The 22,166-nt window shown below is 39.0% G+C and overlaps 1 protein-coding gene across 1 annotated transcript; it reads right to left on the bottom strand.

Moving 5' to 3' along the window:
• Positions 1-16,413: 16,413 nt before the first annotated feature.
• Positions 16,414-16,953, bottom strand: LOC141680263 (uncharacterized). The gene has a single exon (XM_074486537.1). It carries the CDS (start codon positions 16,951-16,953, stop codon positions 16,414-16,416), a length of 540 nt encoding a protein of 179 aa, XP_074342638.1.
• Between the last annotated feature and the right edge of the window lie 5,213 nt (positions 16,954-22,166).

Here is a 22,166-nt window from a genome sequence, read left to right as displayed (position 1 = left end):
GAATCGGGTCTTTATTCATAAGTGGCTCCCACTAGTTTTTCTAATTTATTCAACCCCCTAAGTGAAAAATTAAGCATTCATAATGCTAGTGGGAATAGGGATCCTACATTCCATTACACAACCCCGGCTGTAGCACGAACCGTCATGTAATGTTCAATAGGCAGACAACTCTGGTCAATTACATCTTATGTTATTCCCTAATCATACTTTAGCCTCTTGAATAATTGAGTCTCGGCTGTGGCACGACAAACTCAATATTCTAAGTCAAATCTAACCCAACATTCCGTACAGTTGAATCAGTCCCCAAAGGCCCACGTCTGTGGCACGTAGCGACCTTTAGATTCTAATTCAATGTACACATCTCTATGTAATAGACAAGTATTTCTTATTTCGAAATCAAAGCCCTCGGCTGTAGCACGAACCGACAATGATTCAAAAATAAGAACTACTTTTCTATCATGTTGGAAGGCTATGACCGACACAAGCCCGTTGTGTCATTGGCCAATTACTAGTTGATATTATTTAATTTTAGAGGGATTATATTACGTTACAATCATAATCATATTATAAAGAGATTCTTCCTTTTAAATTAAATATTTCAAATCAATAATCAATAATCAGATGATTCCCAGATCGGGTGGAGCATTGTCAAGAGGCGTCACTTAATAACCCTTTCTTACAGATAGAAATCTATTGTTGACAGAATCATCCTTTCTCTCATATCGAAAATTCATATTCAATTACGTGTTTCATAAACACAAGAATCTCATGATTGTATTCATAATATTGTTATTAAGGTTATGAAACAATTTCACTATATTAGGTTGTCTAACAAACGCCTTATGTTCATTTAAGTTCACCTAAATCTATCATCGCATGATAAACTAAGCATATATCATATATATCAACATGAATAAACATCAAGGTAGGCATGTTAGATCATCTAGCATATTGGTCTAAGCATTATACATCTCTATGTATCACATGAAACATTTAAAAGCAGTTAAAACAGTTAAAAACAGCTTTAAAACACTTTCGGAAATATAAACAGTTCAAAACTTTTATATAAACTAAAATTTGATCACTCCATTAGATCCATCTCGGAAAAACGAATCCAACGATATATTGCACACCCAAAACAGAGTTACGAAACTCCCAGAAATCAAATTTAAAAAATAACAGATGGGCTGTAACGCATTACAGGAACGCGTTACTAGCTCTGTAACGCATTCCGGTGATGCGTTACAAGTCTTTTAAGCCATTAAAAGGTGTAAAGCATTCCGTGAATGCGCCACAGGGTGTAACGCATTCCCGGAATGCGCGACACCCACCCGCGCGCGTGCGCCACACGCGCCTGCAGCAGCCGCCTGACAGCTTCCTCGATCGCCGTACCTGTTCAATTTCACTATACTAGGTTGTCTAACAAACACCTTATGTTCATTTAAGTTCACCTAAATCTATCATCGCATGATAAACTAAGCATATATCACATATATCAACATGAATAAACATCAAGGTAGGCATGTTAGATCATCTAGCATATTGGTCTAAGCATTATATATCTCTATGTATCACATGAAGCATTTAAAAGCAGTTAAAACAGTTAAAAACAGCTTTAAAACACTTTCGGAAATATAAACAGTTCAAAACTTTTATATAAACTAAAATCTGATCACTCCATTAGATCCATCTCAGAAAAACGAATCCAACGATATATTGCACGCCCAAAACAGAGTTACGAAACTCCCAGAAATCAAATTTAAAAAATAACAGATGGGCTGTAACGCATTACAGGAACGCGTTACTAGCTCTGTAACGCATTCTGGTGATGCGTTACAAGCCTTTTAAGCCATTAAAAGGTGTAACGCATTCCGTTAATGCGCCACAGGGTGTAACGCATTCCCGGAATGCGCGACACCCACCCCCCCCCCGCGCGCGCGTGCGCCACATGCGCCTGCAGCAGCCGCCTGACAGCTTCCTCGATCGCCGCGCCTGTTCAATTTCACTATACTAGGTTATCTAACAAACACCTTATGTTCATTTAAGTTCACCTAAATCTATCATCGCATGATAAACTAAGCATATATCACATATATCAACATGAATAAACATCAAGGTAGGCATGTTAGATCATCTAGCATATTGGTCTAAGCATTATACATCTCTCTGTATCACATGAAGCATTTAAAAGCAGTTAAAACAGTTAAAAACAGCTTTAAAACACTTTCGGAAATATAAACAGTTCAAAACTTTTATATAAACTAAAATTTGATCACTCCATTAGATCCATCTCAGAAAAACGAATCCAAAGATATATTGCACGCCCAAAACAGAGTTACGAAACTCCCAGAAATCAAATTTAAAAAATAACAGATGGGCTGTAACGCATTACAGGAACGCGTTACTAGCTCTATAACGCATTCCGGTGATGCGTTACAAGCCTTTTAAGCCATTAAAAGGTGTAACGCATTCCGTGAATGCGCCACAGGGTGTAACGCATTCCCGGAATATGAGACACCCCCCGCGCGCGCGTGCGCCACACGCGCCTGCAGCAGCCGCCTGACAGCTTTCTCGATCGTCGCGCCTGTTCAATTTCACTATACTAGGTTGTCTAACAAACGCCTTATGTTCATTTAAGTTCACCTAAATCTATCATCGCATGATAAACTAAGCATATATCACATATATCAACATGAATAAACATCAAGGTAGGCATGTTAGATCATCTAGCATATTGGTCTAAGCATTATACATCTCTATGTATCACATGAAGCATTGAAAAGCAGTTAAAACAGTTAAAAACAGCTTTAAAACACTTTTGGAAATATAAACAGTTCAAAACTTTTATATAAACTAAAATTTGATCACTCCATTAGATCCGTCTCGGAAAAACGAATCCAACGATATATTGCACGCCCAAAACGGAGTTACGAAACTCCCATAAATCAAATTTAAAAAATAATAGATGGCCTGTAACGCATTACAGGAACGCGTTACTAGCTCTGTAACGCATTCCGGTGATGCGTTACAAGCCTTTTAAGCCATTAAAAGGTGTAACGCATTCTGTGAATGCGCCACAGGGTGTAACGCATTCCCGGAATGCGCGACATCACCCCGCGCGCGCGTGCGCCACACGCGCCTGCAGCAGCCGCCTAACAGCTTCCTCGATCGCCGCGCCTGTTCAATTTCACTATACTAGGTTGTCTAACAAACGCCTTATATTCATTTAAGTTCACCTAAATCTATCATCGCATGATAAACTAAGCATATATCACATGTATCAACATGAATAAACATCAAGGTAGGCATGTTAGATCATCTAGCATATTGGTCTAAGCATTATACATCTCTATGTATCACATGAAGCATTTAAAAGCAGTTAAAACAGTTAAATACAGCTTTAAAACACTTTCGGAAATATAAACAGTTCAAAACTTTTATATTAACTAAAATCTGATCACTCCATTAGATCCATCTCAGAAAAACGAATCCAACGATATATTGCACGCCCAAAACAGAGTTACGAAACTCCCAGAAATCAAATTTAAAAAATAACAGATGGGCTGTAACGCATTACAGGAACGCGTTACTAGCTCTGTAACGCATTCTGGTGATGCGTTACAAGCCTTTTAAGCCATTAAAAGGTGTAACGCATTCCGTGAATGCGCCACAGGGTGTAACGCATTCCCGGAATGCGCGACACCCCCCCCCCCCGCGCGCGCGTGCGCCACATGCGCCTGCAGCAGCCGCCTGACAGCTTCCTCGATCGCCGCGCCTGTTCAATTTCACTATACTAGGTTATCTAACAAACACCTTATGTTCATTTAAGTTCACCTAAATCTATCATCGCATGATAAACTAAGCATATATCACATATATCAACATGAATAAACATCAAGGTAGGCATGTTAGATCATCTAGCATATTGGTCTAAGCATTATACATCTCTATGTATCACATGAAGCATTTAAAAGCAGTTAAAACAGTTAAAAACAGCTTTAAAACACTTTCGGAAATATAAACAGTTCAAAACTTTTATATAAACTAAAATTTGATCACTCCATTAGATCCATCTCAGAAAAACGAATCCAAAGATATATTGCACGCCCAAAACAGAGTTACGAAACTCCCAGAAATCAAATTTAAAAAATAACAGATGGGCTGTAACGCATTACAGGAACGCGTTACTAGCTCTATAACGCATTCCGGTGATGCGTTACAAGCCTTTTAAGCCATTAAAAGGTGTAACGCATTCCGTGAATGCGCCACAGGGTGTAACGCATTCCCGGAATGCGCGACACCCCCCGCGCGCGCGTGCGCCACACGCGCCTGCAGCAGCCGCCTGACAGCTTCCTCGATCGTCGCGCCTGTTCAATTTCACTATACTAGGTTGTCTAACAAACGCCTTATGTTCATTTAAGTTCACCTAAATCTATCATCGCATGATAAACTAAGCATATATCACATATATCAACATGAATAAACATCAAGGTAGGCATGTTAGATCATCTAGCATATTGGTCTAAGCATTATACATCTCTATGTATCACATGAAGTATTGAAAAGCAGTTAAAACAGTTAAAAACAGCTTTAAAACACTTTTGGAAATATAAACAGTTCAAAACTTTTATATAAACTAAAATTTGATCACTCCATTAGATCCGTCTCGGAAAAATGAATCCAACGATATATTGCATGCCCAAAACGGAGTTACGAAACTCCCAGAAATCAAATTTAAAAAATAATAGATGGGCTGTAACGCATTACAGGAACGCGTTACTAGCTCTGTAACGCATTCCGGTGATGCGTTACAAGCCTTTTAAGCCATTAAAAGGTGTAACGCATTCTGTGAATGCGCCACAGGGTGTAACGCATTCCCGGAATGCGCGACATCACCCCGCGCGCGCGTGCGCCACACGCGCCTGCAGCAGCCGCCTAACAGCTTCCTCGATCGCCGCGCCTGTTCAATTTCACTATACTAGGTTGTCTAACAAACGCCTTATATTCATTTAAGTTCACCTAAATCTATCATCGCATGATAAACTAAGCATATATCACATGTATCAACATGAATAAACATCAAGGTAGGCATGTTAGATCATCTAGCATATTGGTCTAAGCATTATACATCTCTATGTATCACATGAAGCATTTAAAAGCAGTTAAAATAGTTAAATACAGCTTTAAAACACTTTCGGAAATATAAACAGTTCAAAACTTTTATATAAACCAAAATTTGATCACTCCATTAGATCTGTCTCGGAAAAACGAATCCAACGATATATTGCACGCCCAAAACGGAGTTACGAAACTCCCAGAAATCAAATTTAAAAAATAACAGATGGGCTGTAACGCATTACAAGAACGCGTTACTAGCTCTGTAACGCATTCCGGTGATGCGTTATAAGCCTTTTAAGCCATTAAAAGGTGTAACGCATTCCGTGAATGCGCCACAGGGTGTAACGCATTCCCGGAATGCGCGACACCCCCCCCCCCCCCCGCGCGCGCGTGCGCCACACGCGCCTGCAGCAGCCGCCTGACAGCTTCCTCGATCGCCGCGCCTGTTCTTTTTCTGTCTTCTCTTCCGTGCAATCAACAGGTACCACAGCAGATATATATATATACATACTTACAATTTTTATATATATATATACATGATTATTTAATTACGAATTTAATTGCAAGATCTTCAAAAATTCATAATAAAAAATCTATACATCATAAAATTATGAAAAAAATACCCAGACGATCTACAACACTTGTAGAACCCAGATCAACTTTCAAAATTATTCTGAGAAATGATTTCTCATCAGACAAAACTAATCCATAATATAACTTGTAAAAATCATAATTAATTCATACAAGCACATAAAATTCTGAAATTTTTACCACAGATCTATATGCATACAACCTATGCTCTAATACCATTATTGGATTTTAATCACAGCAGAGGCATGGTAAAACACTTTTACATATGTAAAATCCAAATAAAAGCATATAAATCGTGGTAAAAATATATGGATCGATTACTAACCTTTAATATGTGATCCAAAAGCATCGATCGGAGATCCTTAGCAGTTGCTCCTCAAACGTGAAGCACTCCACCGGTATCCACCAAGAAAACGACGTTAAGGAGGAGGAGGAGGTGGAGAGAATTAGGTTTTATAAAATTTTGGGGTTCAAATAAAAATAGGGTTTATAATAGTATATTTATAGGCAAAATTTTCAGCTGAAATTTTCCCATAAATATTATTATTATTATCCCATTTATTATTCTCATTAATAATTAAAACACCTTTTAATTATTAATCCTTTTTCTAAACACTTTAGAAATAATTCTCTCTCTTGATTTAATTTCCAAAAAATTAAATCCTTAACTAATAATATTAAGAACTTTTCTTAATTAATTTATAATCAATTAAATCTCATTTGATCAATTATTAAATTTGCCAATTAATTATTTATTTCACAAATAAATAATTATTAGCCATTATTAATTAATTCCTCCACCATTAAATCATTCCTATTTTTATGGTGTGACCCTGTAGGTTCAATATTAAGCCGGTAGTAGAAATAAATAATAATAAAACCATTTTATCATTATTTATATAAATTCTCTAATTTATTAAATATGATTAGATAATTAATCACATTTATTCTACATCGTGAGGGATACTTCTCACCATATCGCGACTATCCGGATAATATGAATTCACTGCTTAGAATACCAAGAACCTATTCAGTGAATAGTTACCGTACAATAAACTCCTTCTACCCTACAATGTCCTGATTAAATACAAGGCATGGATCTTGTGTCAAGCCTATCTAATTTAATCACCTGCTTACCATTTACTATGCTTAGTTCTATGCAAAATAGAAACTCCTTTCTAATTTCATTCACTCTGGCCAGAGATTCCTGAACTAGCATAAGTGGATCAGCCTTTAACATTTGCTTCCTTCACTGGAAGGGGTAGATCCTTTATTGATCATACACTATCTTCATGTACAAATTCCTATACCCAGTAGAGCCCTAATAATTGTCCCTGGAGACTAAGAACTAAACCAAAGCATAGTTCAGTGTACACAAGATGACTATGATGACCTCAAGTCTAAGGATACTTGTACAACTATCACTATGTGAATAACTGCTGACACGTGAGTGAACTCCATCAGTTGTTCAGCTGTGCAAATCATGTTCAGTGAACTTATTCTATAATAAGCACCTACATACTAGCTATAGTGTCACCACACAAATGTCTATGAGAACAGACATCCTTCATAATGAAGCAAGCATAGTATGTACCGATCTTTGCGGATTATTAATTACCAGTTAGTAATCCTATGATCAGAAACTATTTAAGTTTAGAGTTATCATCTTTTAGGTCTCACTATTATGATCTCATCATAATCCATAAAAAGCTTTACTCTAAACTATGGTATATTTTATTTAAACACTTAAATAGATAGAGCCCGTAATAAAAACAAAACAAGTCTTTTATTAATATCAATGAAATCAAAACAGATTACATAAAAAGTTATTCCTAAATCCTAATACATGATTGGACTTAGGACATATTCCTTTCATCTTATACATCTTTTACCTTTTCTATACATGCATCTTTCACCTTTCAATCAATATTTTATTACATTCTTCATTATAAAATTATTATACTTCTCACATCTTCGTTCACTGTTTTATTTCATTATCTATTTTTTAATAATTATGTAAAATAAATATACATCTTAGTTCACTATTTTATTTCATATTTTATTTTTCAGTAAATTATATATTTCAAATTTTTGGTCGTGACATACTTTTTAAGATACATATACTAATAAAAAATTAACACATGTATGCTTGCACAAACCAGGTATGCATATTTTAGCTTGGTCTGAAAATGTCCAATTAATAGATTAGTTGGATGTAAAAACCGTGTTAAGCGGAAATCAGATACATGAATGATTTTTCATTTTAAATTTGGTCAAAAATTGAGAGAGTTTGAATTAATTAGTCAAAATGGTCAATATGGCTATTAATCAATCAAAGTTTAATATTATTTAGAATGTTAAATTTTATAAAAAGTTATTAAAAATATATTAACATTTTTCTTAACAAATCCCTAATTATGCACCAATTTTTCTCTTCTAATAAAATATTCTCTTTGTTCAACGTGAGCCTGAACCAATTGTAGGTAATTATTTTAATTATAATACTTAAGAACTAATAGTGGGCCATATATGGTTATGTTTTTTTAATCTTTTTAGTAGCGTCGCAGTGTTTAAATAAAAAAAATTATATTAATATTTATCAGATTTGATTAACTCGATTAATTTTCCAATTAAATAATTTGATTTATTATCGAGTCAAAATTTCTATTCGATACGATTAAGGTGGCAGAGAAAATTCCCAATAGTATCTTGTACTATTAACCACATAGGTAGGTGGACTCAAATCTCCGAGTTCCGCCAAATTCAGCTTTAATACCATATTAAGTAACTAGTCCGTCTAAAAAAATATATAAGGTGGTAGTGGAAAGTCCCAACAAGAAAGGATACAATAAACACACTAAATTGATACATGAACACAAGTTACATAAAATACTTATATATTCACCATCTAGCATATTATATAATTTAAATCTTACAAATAAAAAAAATTAATAAAAAAATTAATTAATGGATTAGATAAATTGGTAAAGTGATTTCTAAATTAATAAATACGCCATTATTCACTAAATAGGAAATATTGGGTCGTGTATTATATACGAGCATCTACAACTAATAATTCATATACCTATTTATGAGATATATAAACAAACATATTCACGATTATTATTCACCAATGTTGACGAAGGAATTTGGGAGCAACAAAGACTAAGGTTCGTAGCCGGAAACAAGATCTGTGATGGCGGTTCTTCATCGGAAATGGGAACAGTAATCGGTGGATCCGATGAACAGTATTCGTCGGAAAAGATGAACAGTGTGTGGTGGTGGTGAGTATTGGTGGCTGAGATTGCTTAGGGTTAGTGGTGGCTCCTTTGCGCTCTCGCTTCTGACCCCTTACAATTTGCCTACGTATCCCTATTTATAGGGAATCAAGCCAACGTAGTGCTTGGGGAACAAGAAACCTAACAGGCTTAGATTTCTTATCCCGAGGCCCAATGGGAAACCCACTGGAAACCGTCTTCTACTAGCTTTAGGAATGTCCGCCGATGAGGCCCAACCACAAAGGCCCAAGGCTCGTCCACGGCCTCGAGACTTCACGGATAAGGCATCTCCCTGACCAAGGCTAACCCTCCGCTACCAGCTATTTCTCTAGTCCGTGGATGCGGGTATAGTCGTGGTTCACCCCAAATATTGGACGCATCCTTGTCCCCCGATAAGGAGCCCCTACCAGATTATAGGACAAGTGATCCCAAGCTTTTGGGTGCAAAGTGCAGGATAGTCCGAAATCTCCCAACGAGGACACCCGTTGACTACGGAGACAGAACTCCAAAGCACACACCAGATTTTACCCCACATCCCTAATGAGGACACTCATTGACTACTGGAGGAGGCCTTCAGTTTAGGCATACCCCTGGAGGTCTCTGACCACAGACACCGCCTTTCCTGTAGATGTGCTACAGGAAGGAGTTCTTCAATAGAGTACCTGCATCAAATAAGTTAGTAATAATAATTCTCCATCTTCCGTGGATCATCCAAAGAGTCTGTCCAAGCAATCATGTTGAAGTCTTCCTAAAATATTTTATCAAGTCAAGGCGCGCCCTAAGGGTTGCCTCAAGGAAGGACCCAATCAGGGAATCCTCCATCTTTTTCTCAATAATAGGGCACACCTCCTCTTCTTTATGAGGGCATGCCTCCCCATACATTGACAGCTGTAACTTTACATCAGCCATTTTCACCATAAGGCGCATCCATCTTACACATAGGGCATGCCTTCTTTCCTTTTATAGAAAGATAATCTTATATGTTCCCCAATTTTAGGTGTTTCTTCCTCAATCTTGACCATTTTATCAATCTCAATCTAAATATTGTTTATACCAATTTTTGGGCATAACAACTACCCCCCAAATTCCATATGTCATTGAAAATGGGATTGGAATTTTTCTTCCTCTTTACCAAAATCTGTATAAACAAACTTTCCAATACAATTTTACTGGGTGCGCCCTAAACTAGGCACGCCTTTTTTTTCTTCTTTTTCTTTTTCAAATTCTTCCACTAAGAGTTTCAAGTTACTGTGGTAATTATATGAGGCGTGCCTTCAAGAGGTCGCTACCTATAATTTTAATTATTTTGAAACGGTTCCCCTAATTATTCGGAAATCGTGCCTGACACGATTGATGTGATTTATTTTAACAGCAGTCACTTTTCCAGCTATAAATACCAATCACATCATTTCTTTTACTTTTTACTTTTACCCTCTCTCCTACTTTACCTTCCTTTCTCTTTCAAAGCACCACCACCGGCGGCACTACTCTACTGCTCGGAATCCTCTCTCTCGGCCACTATTTCCCCAATTTTTTCCGATCAATCTTTTCCCCACTCAAAAAGGTATGAAAAGCTTCTCTCCTTTTTGTGTTTTAGAATGTAGGTTATATTGTATTTTACTTTATCTCTTCGACTTCCTTAACTGTTCTTGATGTATAAGAAATGGTGTATATATCTGTGTATGTATATTTATAAATTTTGAATCTTTGTTGTTTTAGATCCAAAATCATTTGGCCCAATCTTCAATTTTATGTTTTTAGGAATCTCAACCGTTCGCCTTCAATTAGGTTTAAAAGCGTATACTCTGCGAAACTCGACCATGGCGCGCCCTTATATTTAATTATAAGGCGCGCCCTCATATTTTGTCACTAGTAATTCTTACTGTAGCATGCCTTAAGGCACACCTATCCTGGCTTCTAATCTTTCAATTTCCCATCCTTTAATTTTGATGCTAGATTCCGTAGGTCTGTTTATTAACAGGGCGCGCCTTCTTAGTATAAGATGCGCCATAATCAAAAATTAACATAGGTCACCCTTAACACAGTGAATATTGTCCTCTCAAGTCCTCCACTTTTATTTGTTCCCCTCCATGTTTTCTTCTTTCATTCGCTCGAATTGGGCGCGCCCTCAATATTTCTTTGGTTTTCTTAACAGCTGGAAGACGAGGGCGTGTCCTTTTCTTTTCACCCATTCAAGGATTTCCTTATCAATTTGGGAATCTATTCACCTCCAAGCACCTACTTCAACCCTCAGCCTCCAAACGCCCACCATACTCCCGAGTTTCTGAATCAGATGGCGCGCCTTGTTCAAGATTCCAAAAAGGTACCCTGATGGCGGATTCTTCAAATAGTTCTTACATGGACGATGTCCTTTTATCTCGTAGACATGGGAAACAAAAGCTAATCCAAAAGGAGAGATCCCTAGTCCCTATCAGTACAGAACTAGATAAGGATGACTGGTTAGAGAGCTTGAATGATGACATATACAGGGGTGTTGAAATTGGTATCAATGTAGGTGCAGGGTCATTCAAAGTCTCCTATAGGGCTGTTTCTCCAAGCCTATCTCCACAACAACCACAGGGCATGCCTACTTCTCCCATTCCTGAGGGCGCGCCCGAAGAGAATATGTCACCCCTTTGCGATGAATTGAATTTCTTTGATGAGGACTCTCTCCAATTTTCCATCTCTCCTGAACCTTCTCCAATTCCTTTCCAGCATTGGGAAGTCTCCGACAGTGAGTTAGACTTTGACTGGGATGAGTATGAGCCGTGTAATGAAGCCGTGAAAAAACGTTTCAGGAAAGAACACGGGAAACTCTTTTGCGTGGGCCTATCCTCAACTTGTTCCGATGAGTAGCTAGAATGGCTCATGGAATTTTATGACATGGAAGGCATATGGGCGCGCCCTCTAAGCATGATGCGCCCCCATATTTTCAACTATGGGAGAAACTTCAGGATCCCTAGGATGGTAACCATCCCTAAGCTGGTTTCTTTTGGTATAGGCGCGCCCTTGCATCCCTACCTTAGGGAAGTAATAGAACTTTATGATGTGGCTCCACTCAAACTTTCTCCTAACAGCTACAAATTGATTATAGCCCTGTTCATTCTCTATACAGACATGGGATTCCCTCAGCCTTCAATGGCCGAAGTCAGCTATTTTTTCAGCTTAAGGAAATCCGACCATGGATACTACTAGTTGGTTGCAGACAAGCAGCATAATAAGAGAGGTTTCTCCTCTGGAAAACTCAGCCATGAAAAAGGCTGGAAGGAAAATTTCTTTTATTTGTACGATGTTCCCAGGTTGAGAATTAGATTCAACACATCTCCAAGTAAGGGCGCGCCTTCTCACTCTCTCTTCCTTATCTTACTTCTATTTTCTTGTTTTCTCACGACCTCATTCTCTCAGACAAACCCGTGGCCAAACCACTTAAGGGCGAGCCTAAAAGGAGAGCTAAAGCCCTTCTCAGAGTGGCCACTGAAAGATGGAACCTAAAGACTTTGGTCACTAGGACCAATTTGATGCGAGTTGGAATCCGTTCTGACCAGGTGGGAGCGAAGCATATATTTATAAGATTTAGGAAAGGTGTTCATGTTTCTCGTGTCCTTGACATAGATAGTGAAGAAGAAGCTGAAGAAGAAGAAGATGAGGCAGAAGACAGCTCTTTTCAAGGCGAAGCCCCTTCAGGTTCGATCATTTCAAAGTCTAAAGACGCGCCTTCCACAGTTGGCGCGCCCTCATTTCCTGATAACCCTTCATGTTAGCATTTATCTTGGCATACTAGATTATTGATAGAACTTCTTGTTAATTTTCCTTGACAAACTCTCTGTTACTTAGGGCGCGCCTTTTTACTTGAGGCTTAGCAAGTTACACGTCTATATTATTGCTATCTTTACTAATTGATTTCATTTATTGATTTGCTCAGCACGCTCGATTTGTCAGGCTTAACTAATATTTTCTATGTCTTGGGCAGAAATGGGTCCTCCAAGGATTCCTAAGTCGTTTGGGGCGCGCCTTGGCAACAAACCCAAGCCCAAACCGAAGAGAGATGCTCCTACAGCGCATGCATCCATCCCTACTCCTACTCCTGTCCCCCAAACTACTCATGTCCTGAAAAGGCCCATTATTGATCTAACAGAGAAGCAGGGCGCGCCTAAAAGGCCCAGAACAGATGGCGCGCCTTCTGGCTCTTCCACTGCCTTAAACTATCTTGGCCCACTGGGCTCCCTTCATGTTACAGATGAGAAGGTGGAGCAGTGGCAAGCTATGAGCTTGGAAGATGCTTTCAGGGCTTCCATCAAAGCCTCTTTCCAATTATTCATCCATTTCAACCAAGTGGTGGATAAACTTCTAGAGGAGAAGGCGCATCATGAGAGGCTGTAGGGTGACAACAATATCCTAAAGAATACCTTGAAGGACAAAGATTTCCTCCATACCAAGGATATTAAAGCCAAAGACTCCGAAATCTCCTTCCTCAAGGATGAGGTGGCTAATCTGACTTCCCAGCTGGAGATTGCCAATAAAAAGGCTACCTCTCTCCACACTGAGCTAGGAGGAGCCAACCTGAGGATTGAGTATCTTGAGGAGCAGCAAAAGATGAGGTGGCCTGATGAGAAGAGGGACGTTACTGATGAAGCATTTTCCAACAGTTTTCATTTCTACAGGATTGGTTTTATGGCCAACGACCCTGATTATACTTTTGAAAAGTTTGGGGAAAAAACTGTTGCTGAGATGGTGGAGTTTAAGAGGGAGCATGCTGCAGTGATCAAGGCGGGGAGAATAGAGCTTGGGTTAGAGGAAGATGATAAAGGCGCGCCAATAGAGGAGGTTTCTAGGGACGTGCCTGAAGCTGATCCCACCATTCCTCTCCAGACCATTCCCCAGCAGATGAATCTCAGGAAGATGATAAAGGTGCGTCCTGATTTATTTTATGTTTAAACTGTATTCATACTTAATCTTTAAATAATTTTGAGGAGCCAACCCTCTTTTGATGTTGTGCAAGGTTGTACGACTTATATCTTGCTACTCATTAATTTTTGCATTATGACATCGTATGGTTTATATGATTTCATCTTTTTCAGCATGCATACAAAAATCTGGTAAGGCGCCTTAACCTTTTAGGGCGCGCTTTAATTTTATAATTTTCTGCTTTGATTCTCTCTTAACCATTAGACACTTCCATTATATAAAAACATGAGGTACGTCCTTCCATAGTGGCGTGCCCCTATATCGTGTTTTCATAAATTTTTAGTCAGATTGTTATGGCGTGCCTTACGGTAGGGCGTGCCCTTTAATATTTAGAGCACATTATTTAGCACGTTCATGAGTACTTGTCCTTTTTGCAAGATTTTTTTAAAATTGTTCCTACGTCATAGGGATTTATAGAATTTCTCACCGGAGCATTTTGAAATCAGGACGCCCTGTTTCTTTTCAACGTGCAAGTGCCAAGTACTCTTTTTTTATCAGTGATTCTTTTACAATAAATTAAGTACTAAACTAATGGCGCGCCTTGACATGAAGGACTTTTCCTTAATTTAGTTGATCAGCCATACTGTTTAATTTGTGTGCCATCAATTGGCTAAGTGTCATGCTTCTAGGTGCATCCTTCTATGGAGGTGTCTTATGATATTCTGATCATTAATAAATTGGGCGCGCCTTAACATAGGGCGCATCTCAGATTTTCATAGATAGGTGATTTTATACCTTATGATTTAATAGGGCATACTCCCTAGTATAATGTTGGAATCATAGCATGGATATATTTTGTTGGTGTATCACTCATAAGAATTCTTTATTATGAAGGAACTTTATCTGCTGAAAGTTTTATATGCCAAGTAATCAAAGCAATTTGAAGCAATTTCTTTCTTTTATTAATAATACGCTCTAGTGTGCGAATTACACCAGTCCCATGGCTACTATGCTCTGTGGGGAAATTATTTGAAAATTTTATCATTCTGCTAGTTCCAAGGTTCTTAGTCATGTATACTACCCCCTAGGCTATGAGGAATTTATTTGCTACTAGTCTATTACATAGGAATTAATCATGGAAATGAGGAGGACAAAGCCATACCCTACTGATAATACTTCCATAAATGCTCCGCATTCCATGCTCGAGGAATAAGTTTGCCATCCAGATGTTCCAGGCGATAGGTTCCCTTCCAGAGTATAGCCTTGATCTTGTACGGTCCCTCCCAATTAGCTCCAAGCACCCCATGCTGAGTTATTTTGGTGTTAGGAATAACCTTTCGCAACACAAGATCCCCAACAAACAAGTCTCTCCGGAGGCATCCGGCTCCTACCTCCACGGGAACCATTGCCTCATACCCATAAGTTAGCAGAAATGGGGTTTCTCCCGTAGTTGATCTGGGAGTTGTGTTGTAAGACCAGAGGACCATGGGCATCTCCTATGGCCAATCTCCTTTCTTTTCTTCCAACTTAGCCTTCAAAGTATGTTTTATGATTTTGTTTATAGCTTCTGTCTGACCATTGCTTTGCGGGTGATAGACTGCAGCAAAATCTTTTTTGATGTTCAAGTCTTCACAAAGCTTCCTTAGCTCTTTACTGTCAAACTGCTTCCCATTGTCCGAGATGAGTTTGTATGGGATACCGAACCTGTATACTATAGAATTGAAAACAAAGTCCCTTATCTTCTTCGCTGTGATCGTGGTTAGTGGCATAGCCTCCGCCCATTTGGTAAAGTAATCCACGGCCACCACGGCGTATTTCACACCCCCCTTTGCTTTGGGCAACTCTCCAATGAAATCGATTCCCCACATGGCGAAAGGCCAGGGACTTGCTAATGAGGTAATGGACGTTGTCGGGGTATTGAAATAGTTGGCGAATCGCTGGCAACAGTCGCAAGCCCGGACAAACTTGAAGGCATCTTCTTTCATAGTTGGCGAGTAATATCCTTGTCTGAGGACTTTTAACGCCAATGAACCACCCCCCGAGTGATTGCCACAAATCATTTCGTGCACCTCCCAGAGAATATTATTTCCTTCTTCTATGTCCACGCAGCGTAACAGTGGCTGGTTAAATTCCCTCTTGTATAACACCCCATCATATTCAACATACTTCGCAGCATGGTATCGAAGGCGTTGAGCCTATAGCTTGTCTTCTGGCAAAGCTCCCCTTTAAATATAGTTATGAATGTGGGTCATCCACCCCTCAAGCGGGTTTTCCTGTGTCTGGAACACTTCTACCTCTGGAACACTTGATATCTCTTGGATTCCCAAAGGAATTTGTCCAAGTTGGATGCTATCCATCTGCGACCCCATCTTTGCCGAAGCATCTGCCTTACTATTTTCCTCCCTTGGAATGCCCTCTAGCCTGGTACTTCCAAATTTATCCAATAGACGCTGTGCACATCTCATATATAACTCCTTCTGGGGTCCCCGGGCATGGAAACCTCCGTTGACTTGATTTACAACTAACTAGAGTCACTCTGAGCTATTAAATTCACCACCCCCACCTCCAAAGCAATTTTCAGACCATTGATCAAAGATTCATACTCAACATCATTATTGGTGACATAAAACTTGAAATGGATGGCACTCATCAAATGATGCCCTTCCGGGGTGATTAAGACAATCCCGACGCCTGCTTCACTATAATTCACGGCCCCATCAACATGTAAGATCCACCAAGGGTGTGGGAGTTCCTCCCTTTCATCAACAGGAGAATTTCCTTGTGAGGAAGATTCTGCCAATACTATGGTCTTGTCGTCTACCTCAGAATCAAACTCAAGTATGAAATCAGCCAACGCCTGTCCTTTAATTGCCTTGCGAGGATAGTACTCCAAATCGAATTGTCCTAGCTCTATTGCCCACTTCAACATTCTTCCTGACGATTCAGGTTTGTGCAGATTATGCCGGAGTGGATAAGCGGTGCGGACCTCTATTCGGTGAGCCTGAAAATATGGTCTTAACTTTCGTGCCGCAAGGATAAGGGTGTACACCAATTTCTCCATGTTGTTATATCTGGTTTCCGCATCCAGTAACCTTTTACTCACATAGTACACGGGCCATTAGTGGCATGCTTCCTCCTTTACCAATACTGTGCTGATGGAGTATTCCGAAACCTCCAAGTAAAGAATCAATGTTTCTCCGTCCTATAGCTTGGCCAATATAGGAGGATTTCCTAACTGCTCTTTGATTTTCAGAAAAGCCTCTTCACAATATGAGGTCCACACAAAATCCTTCCCCATTCATTTGATTCCCTTGCAGAATTCTTTGCACCTATCTAATGACTTTGAGACAAATCGATTTAGGGTTGCAATCCTTCCCGTCAGACTCTGTACTTGCTAGACGTTGGTGGGAGATTTCATATCCAACAAAGCCTTGATTTTTTTCGGGTTGGCCTCAATTCCTTGGTGGTTAACCATAAATCCTAAGAATTTTCCCGATTCCACACCGAATACACACTTTTGAGGGTTTAGTTTCATTCTACATTTTCTCAGAATATGGAACATCTCAGCTAAGTCTGCAATATGATCTTCCGCCTTCTTAGATTTTACAAGCATATCATCCACCTATACCTCCATCGTCTTTCCAATCTGCCTTTTAAACATTTTGTTTACCAATCATTGATAAGTGGCACCGACGTTGATCAGACCAAACGGCATTCCAACGTAGCAATAGAGCCTCATATCAGTGATAAAAGAGGTGTGCTCCTGGTCTGGCCCATACATGGGAATTTGATTATATCCGGAGTATGCATCCATGAAACTGAGCAAGGCATGTCCTTCCATGGCGTCGACCAACTGGTCAATTCTTGGTAAAGGAAAGTTATCCTTCAGGCACGCTTTATTCAGATCGGTAAAATCCACACATGTTCTCCATTTTCTGTTTGGCTTTTTACTAGCACTGGATTGGCCAACCATTCCGGGTAAAAGGACTCCCGAATTAGTCCGACGTCCAAGAGCCTATCCGCTTCTTCCGCCAAGGCTATTGTAACAACCGAGAAATTATGCTTGTATTATATTATAATAAAGATAAATTATGTGTATTATTATGTGATTAAATGTGTTGTCGTTAAACCCTAATTACTATATGCTACGTGTTGTCTGTTTTAATCCGAACGTGTTTTGGATATTTATTGAGTGTTTTATCGTAAGTTATATAATTTTATATCAAAACCCGTACAGCTCAAACAGTGTTTTAAAAGCCCGTATTTCAAACAAAATCATTGCCCCTGTTTTTCCAAAAACGACTTATACCATATCGATATTCTAAACCCCTATATGTTTTATAAATTTACCTTTCTCACGAAAAACGACTTTTCCGGACCCCTTCGGGTACCAAAAACCCCACAAAAATCAAATTTTTATTTTTATATGATCATGAAATTATCATACATCATTTTTCTTTGCATTTTTGTAATATTCATAATTTTTGGGAATTTTTAGCATTTATTTTGTATTTATTGGATGGTTACGATACGGGTTGGGTTTTACCCAGACCTTTAATTAATAGGCCATAGTTGCCTGAGTACTCCTTATGTTGGTTAGGTCTATGCAGTTGGGTATAGATCTGCACTGTATCCTGACTGATCAGCAGGTTATAGTGCATATATTGGTTCTTGTTTCCAGTCTTGTTCATTTGGCAATCACTAGTGTTGGCAAATTATTATTCTATACAGAAATAGATGGTTGTTCAAACCAGCAGCTTATCGATTCATTTATTCTTCTCTCTTTATACTATATATATTGTTGCAGGCTTGTTGAGCAATTTTGACTCATCCCCTTTTATTGTTATTCCTATTGTTTTACAGTTAAGGTAGAGAATGAAACTCATCAGAACCCGCATAGTCGAGAAGCGAGTCAAGCAGCGGGACTCTCTTATACCAAGAATATTCATCCCTATTCCAGAAGAGAGCTTTGAGTTACCAGATCAGGTGTAACAGGATAAGTAGTAATGTTGGTTTGAATAAAAATTTTGTGGTGAGAATGTAGATAGAATAAAGTTTTGTAATAAAGAGAGTTCTTGAGACAGATTATTTTTACTTGGGTTTGTAATAAAGTTAGTGTGTCGTTCTTGTTTTCAACTCTTAACCTTAAAAGATCTTGAGTAGATGTAGTTCGGGGTATTTATTATATTTATATTCCGTTTGTGCAGGTTTAGTTTGTAGTTGATATTAATAATGCCCCAAATATATACCCCGGATTTGGAGGGTTTTATAGTTGGCATCAGAGCATAGGTTTTGACCCTTAAAAATAAGAACATTAAGGTTAAGATAAGATAGGAAGATCATATAGGATAGAAGTAAGAATGTTAGGGTTGTTTGTTTATGTGATTAGAAGTTATGAGATCTAGGATTGTGATTTGATTGTTCTTGTGTTATTATTATTGTGTATATTAGATGGCTTCTTCGTCATCATCTACGGAGCGGACTTAGTCAGGCCCAGTAGCAGCACCAGTACTAGCCCCAGCATCACTGCAGGTTTTTCCTCCATTACCACCACCTCCACCATTGCCACCTGGACCAGCACCAGAGATACCCCCTCCACCAGAGGTACCAGACTTTGTTGATTATTTCCCTTATTTTGAGCCGGAGATACCTGACTTCCCACTTTTGGAGTTTCCGATATTTGATGTTCCTGATATGGTTGACATTCCACAGTGGGAGGACTTAGAGCCACAGGTTCCTGTGCCACAGTTTGAGATTCCAGAGATTCCACAGATGGAGCCAGAGTTAGAGCCACCGGTATATGCACCCATGGAGCAGCCTGTTTTGTTTCCTGCACCGCTAGCTGTCTATGCCCCTGTGCCCGGAGTATATCAGTTTCCGCAGCCAGAGTTTATGGATGAGGTAGTTGTGGATCAACCATTACCATTGCTTTCTCGAGGTTCCCGCACAGATATTCGCGAGCATCACACGATTACATATCAGCGGTACCAGTCAGAGAGAGAGGAGAGGGTCATATAGCAGGATCAGTGTAGGGAGATTCTTGGGTTGTTTGAAACACAGGAGGACGGTCCAGTCCGAGCACTTCGACCATACTACATCTTGAGAGAGAGACTAGCCAGATCCACAGGGCTGGTTCTTAGGAGCTTACTGACTTGAGGCAGCAGGATATTAGTATAGAGGCAACATATCGCAGGGCGATGAGACTCACAGAGGCAGTGTTAGAGGTTTTGCAGGAGGAGCTGAGCCGTGTGCCACCAAGATTCTGATCTTAGCAGACGGAGGAGTGTTATATCTTGTATATTATCTGTAGATAGAGGCAACGTAGTATTGTATGACTAGTTTGTATGAGTGTAGCTACTAGTTTTGACTGATAGCAGTAGTAGTACGACTGACATATTATAGACTTTTGTATCAAGAACTGACACCTGCAGCTGGTGTCCTACCCATATATATATAAAATGAACCTTTTCATGTTTTCTTTATTTTATTTTATTTTATTTTATTTTTTCCAGTCATTTAAGCATTTACATTTATTTTACTGTTTTACCATTGTATATTTTAAAATATTATTTTATTTACAATCATATTGTACCCTTTATGTTTTCAAAATTTTAAAAATATTTTAAAATGATTTATTTAAACATCGCACTGTTTTTACTCATTTATTTAGATATTTAATAAATTGTTTTCTTTCCCCCTATCAAATGTTTTAAAGTTGTTTTAATATTATAAAGACTGTTTCTATTCCATAACACATGTTTAGTAAATTGTTATTAAAAGAACCCATTGTTTTATTATCAGAAATATGTCACCCAAAAGAAAAGCACGACCCGACTCATCTAACGGAAATACCGAGGGCCAAAATGATAATAACCAGATGGATCAGATGTTTCATCTCATACAACATCAGATGCTGATGATGCAGCAACAGATGCAGCAGCAACAGCAACAGTTTCAATAATAAATGCTACAGCAAGCCGCTCATCCAGAACATCAAGTACCACCAGCAACACTTGTAGTTACTTTCAAGCAATTTCAGTCGGTAAAGCCTCCAGAATTTGCCGGTTCCATAGATCCTACAAAGGCGAGAGCTTGGTTGAAGGAGATAGAAAAGGCTTTTGTGTTGGTTAAGGTTGAGGAAGAACAGAAAACGGATTTTGCTAGCTACTTTCTGAAGGGTGAAGCTAATTACTAGTGGGAATCAAAGAAAGCTTTGGAAGGAGAAGGTATGGTGACCTGGGATAGATTCACTGATCTTTTCCTGGAGAAATAATTTCCTCGCTACATGAAGAATCGGATGGAGATCAAGTTCCTAGAACTGAAGCAAGACAAATTATCGGTCGCGGATTATGAAACCAAGTTCACTGAGTTGGCAAGGTTTGTTCCTGAGCAAGTGGATATGGATGAAAAGCGGGCCAAGAGATTCCAACAGGGATTGAAGCCATGGATTCATAGCAGAGTAGCAGTATTTGAGTTGACGACTTATACGGCTGTTGTTCAGAAGGCCATGATCATTAAAGGTGAGAGTGAAGCATCTTAGAAAGAAACGGAACCAGGAAATTTCCAGAACCGTTTCAACAGAAAGCCGGGATTTCAAGTCTGGGGAAAAGTAAACTTCAGGAGACCAGAACAAGGCAACCAGAGGACGGGTAATCGACTTTCAGCCCCGAATCAGCAAAGACTTATCCGACCGCCTATACCTGATTGCAGAATATGTGGTAAAAAGAATACTGGGATTTGCAACAAGCCAAATGTCACGTGTTTCAAGTACAAGCAAAGGGGACACTACTCTGGAGAATGTCCAATGGGAAAGGCAGAAGTTATTTGTTTCTAGTGCGAAAGAAAAGGACATATTTCCAAAGACTGTAGAGGAGTTGCAATGGCCGCTAGTATTCCAAGGGTTTTAGGATTACCTCCACTACCACCACAAAATCAGCCCAGACCAAGGACTTTCAACATGTCAATGAAGGAAGCTGTACAGAGTCCGAATGTGGTTGCAGGTACGCTCCCTGTAAATTCCGTAAATGCTCTAGTATTGATTGATTCAGGAGCTACAAGATCTTTTATTTCTGAGAATTTTATTTCTAAGATAGACTGTGAAGTTCAGTGGTTAGATGAAGTGCTAGTGATAAAGTTAGCAAATGATGATCAGGTTACGGTAGATCGAGTATGTCTAGGTTGTGATATTGAGATAGGGAGATGTCATTTCTCAATTGAATTTATACCTTTCAGGTTAGGAGAGTTTGATATTATTTTAGGAATGGATTGACTAGC

The sequence above is a fragment of the Apium graveolens genome, chromosome 8 (genome assembly GCF_009905375.1).
Source record: "Apium graveolens cultivar Ventura chromosome 8, ASM990537v1, whole genome shotgun sequence".
Lineage (NCBI taxonomy): Eukaryota > Viridiplantae > Streptophyta > Magnoliopsida > Apiales > Apiaceae > Apium > Apium graveolens.
The sequence above is the reverse complement of the archived record's forward strand: the minus strand, read 5'-3'. Positions and strand labels throughout refer to the sequence as shown.

Excerpts from the sequence above, each read along its gene's own strand:
- LOC141680263 (XM_074486537.1), bottom strand. The coding sequence starts at position 16,953 with ATGGAGAAATTGGTGTACACCCTTATCCTTGCGGCACGAAAGTTAAGA.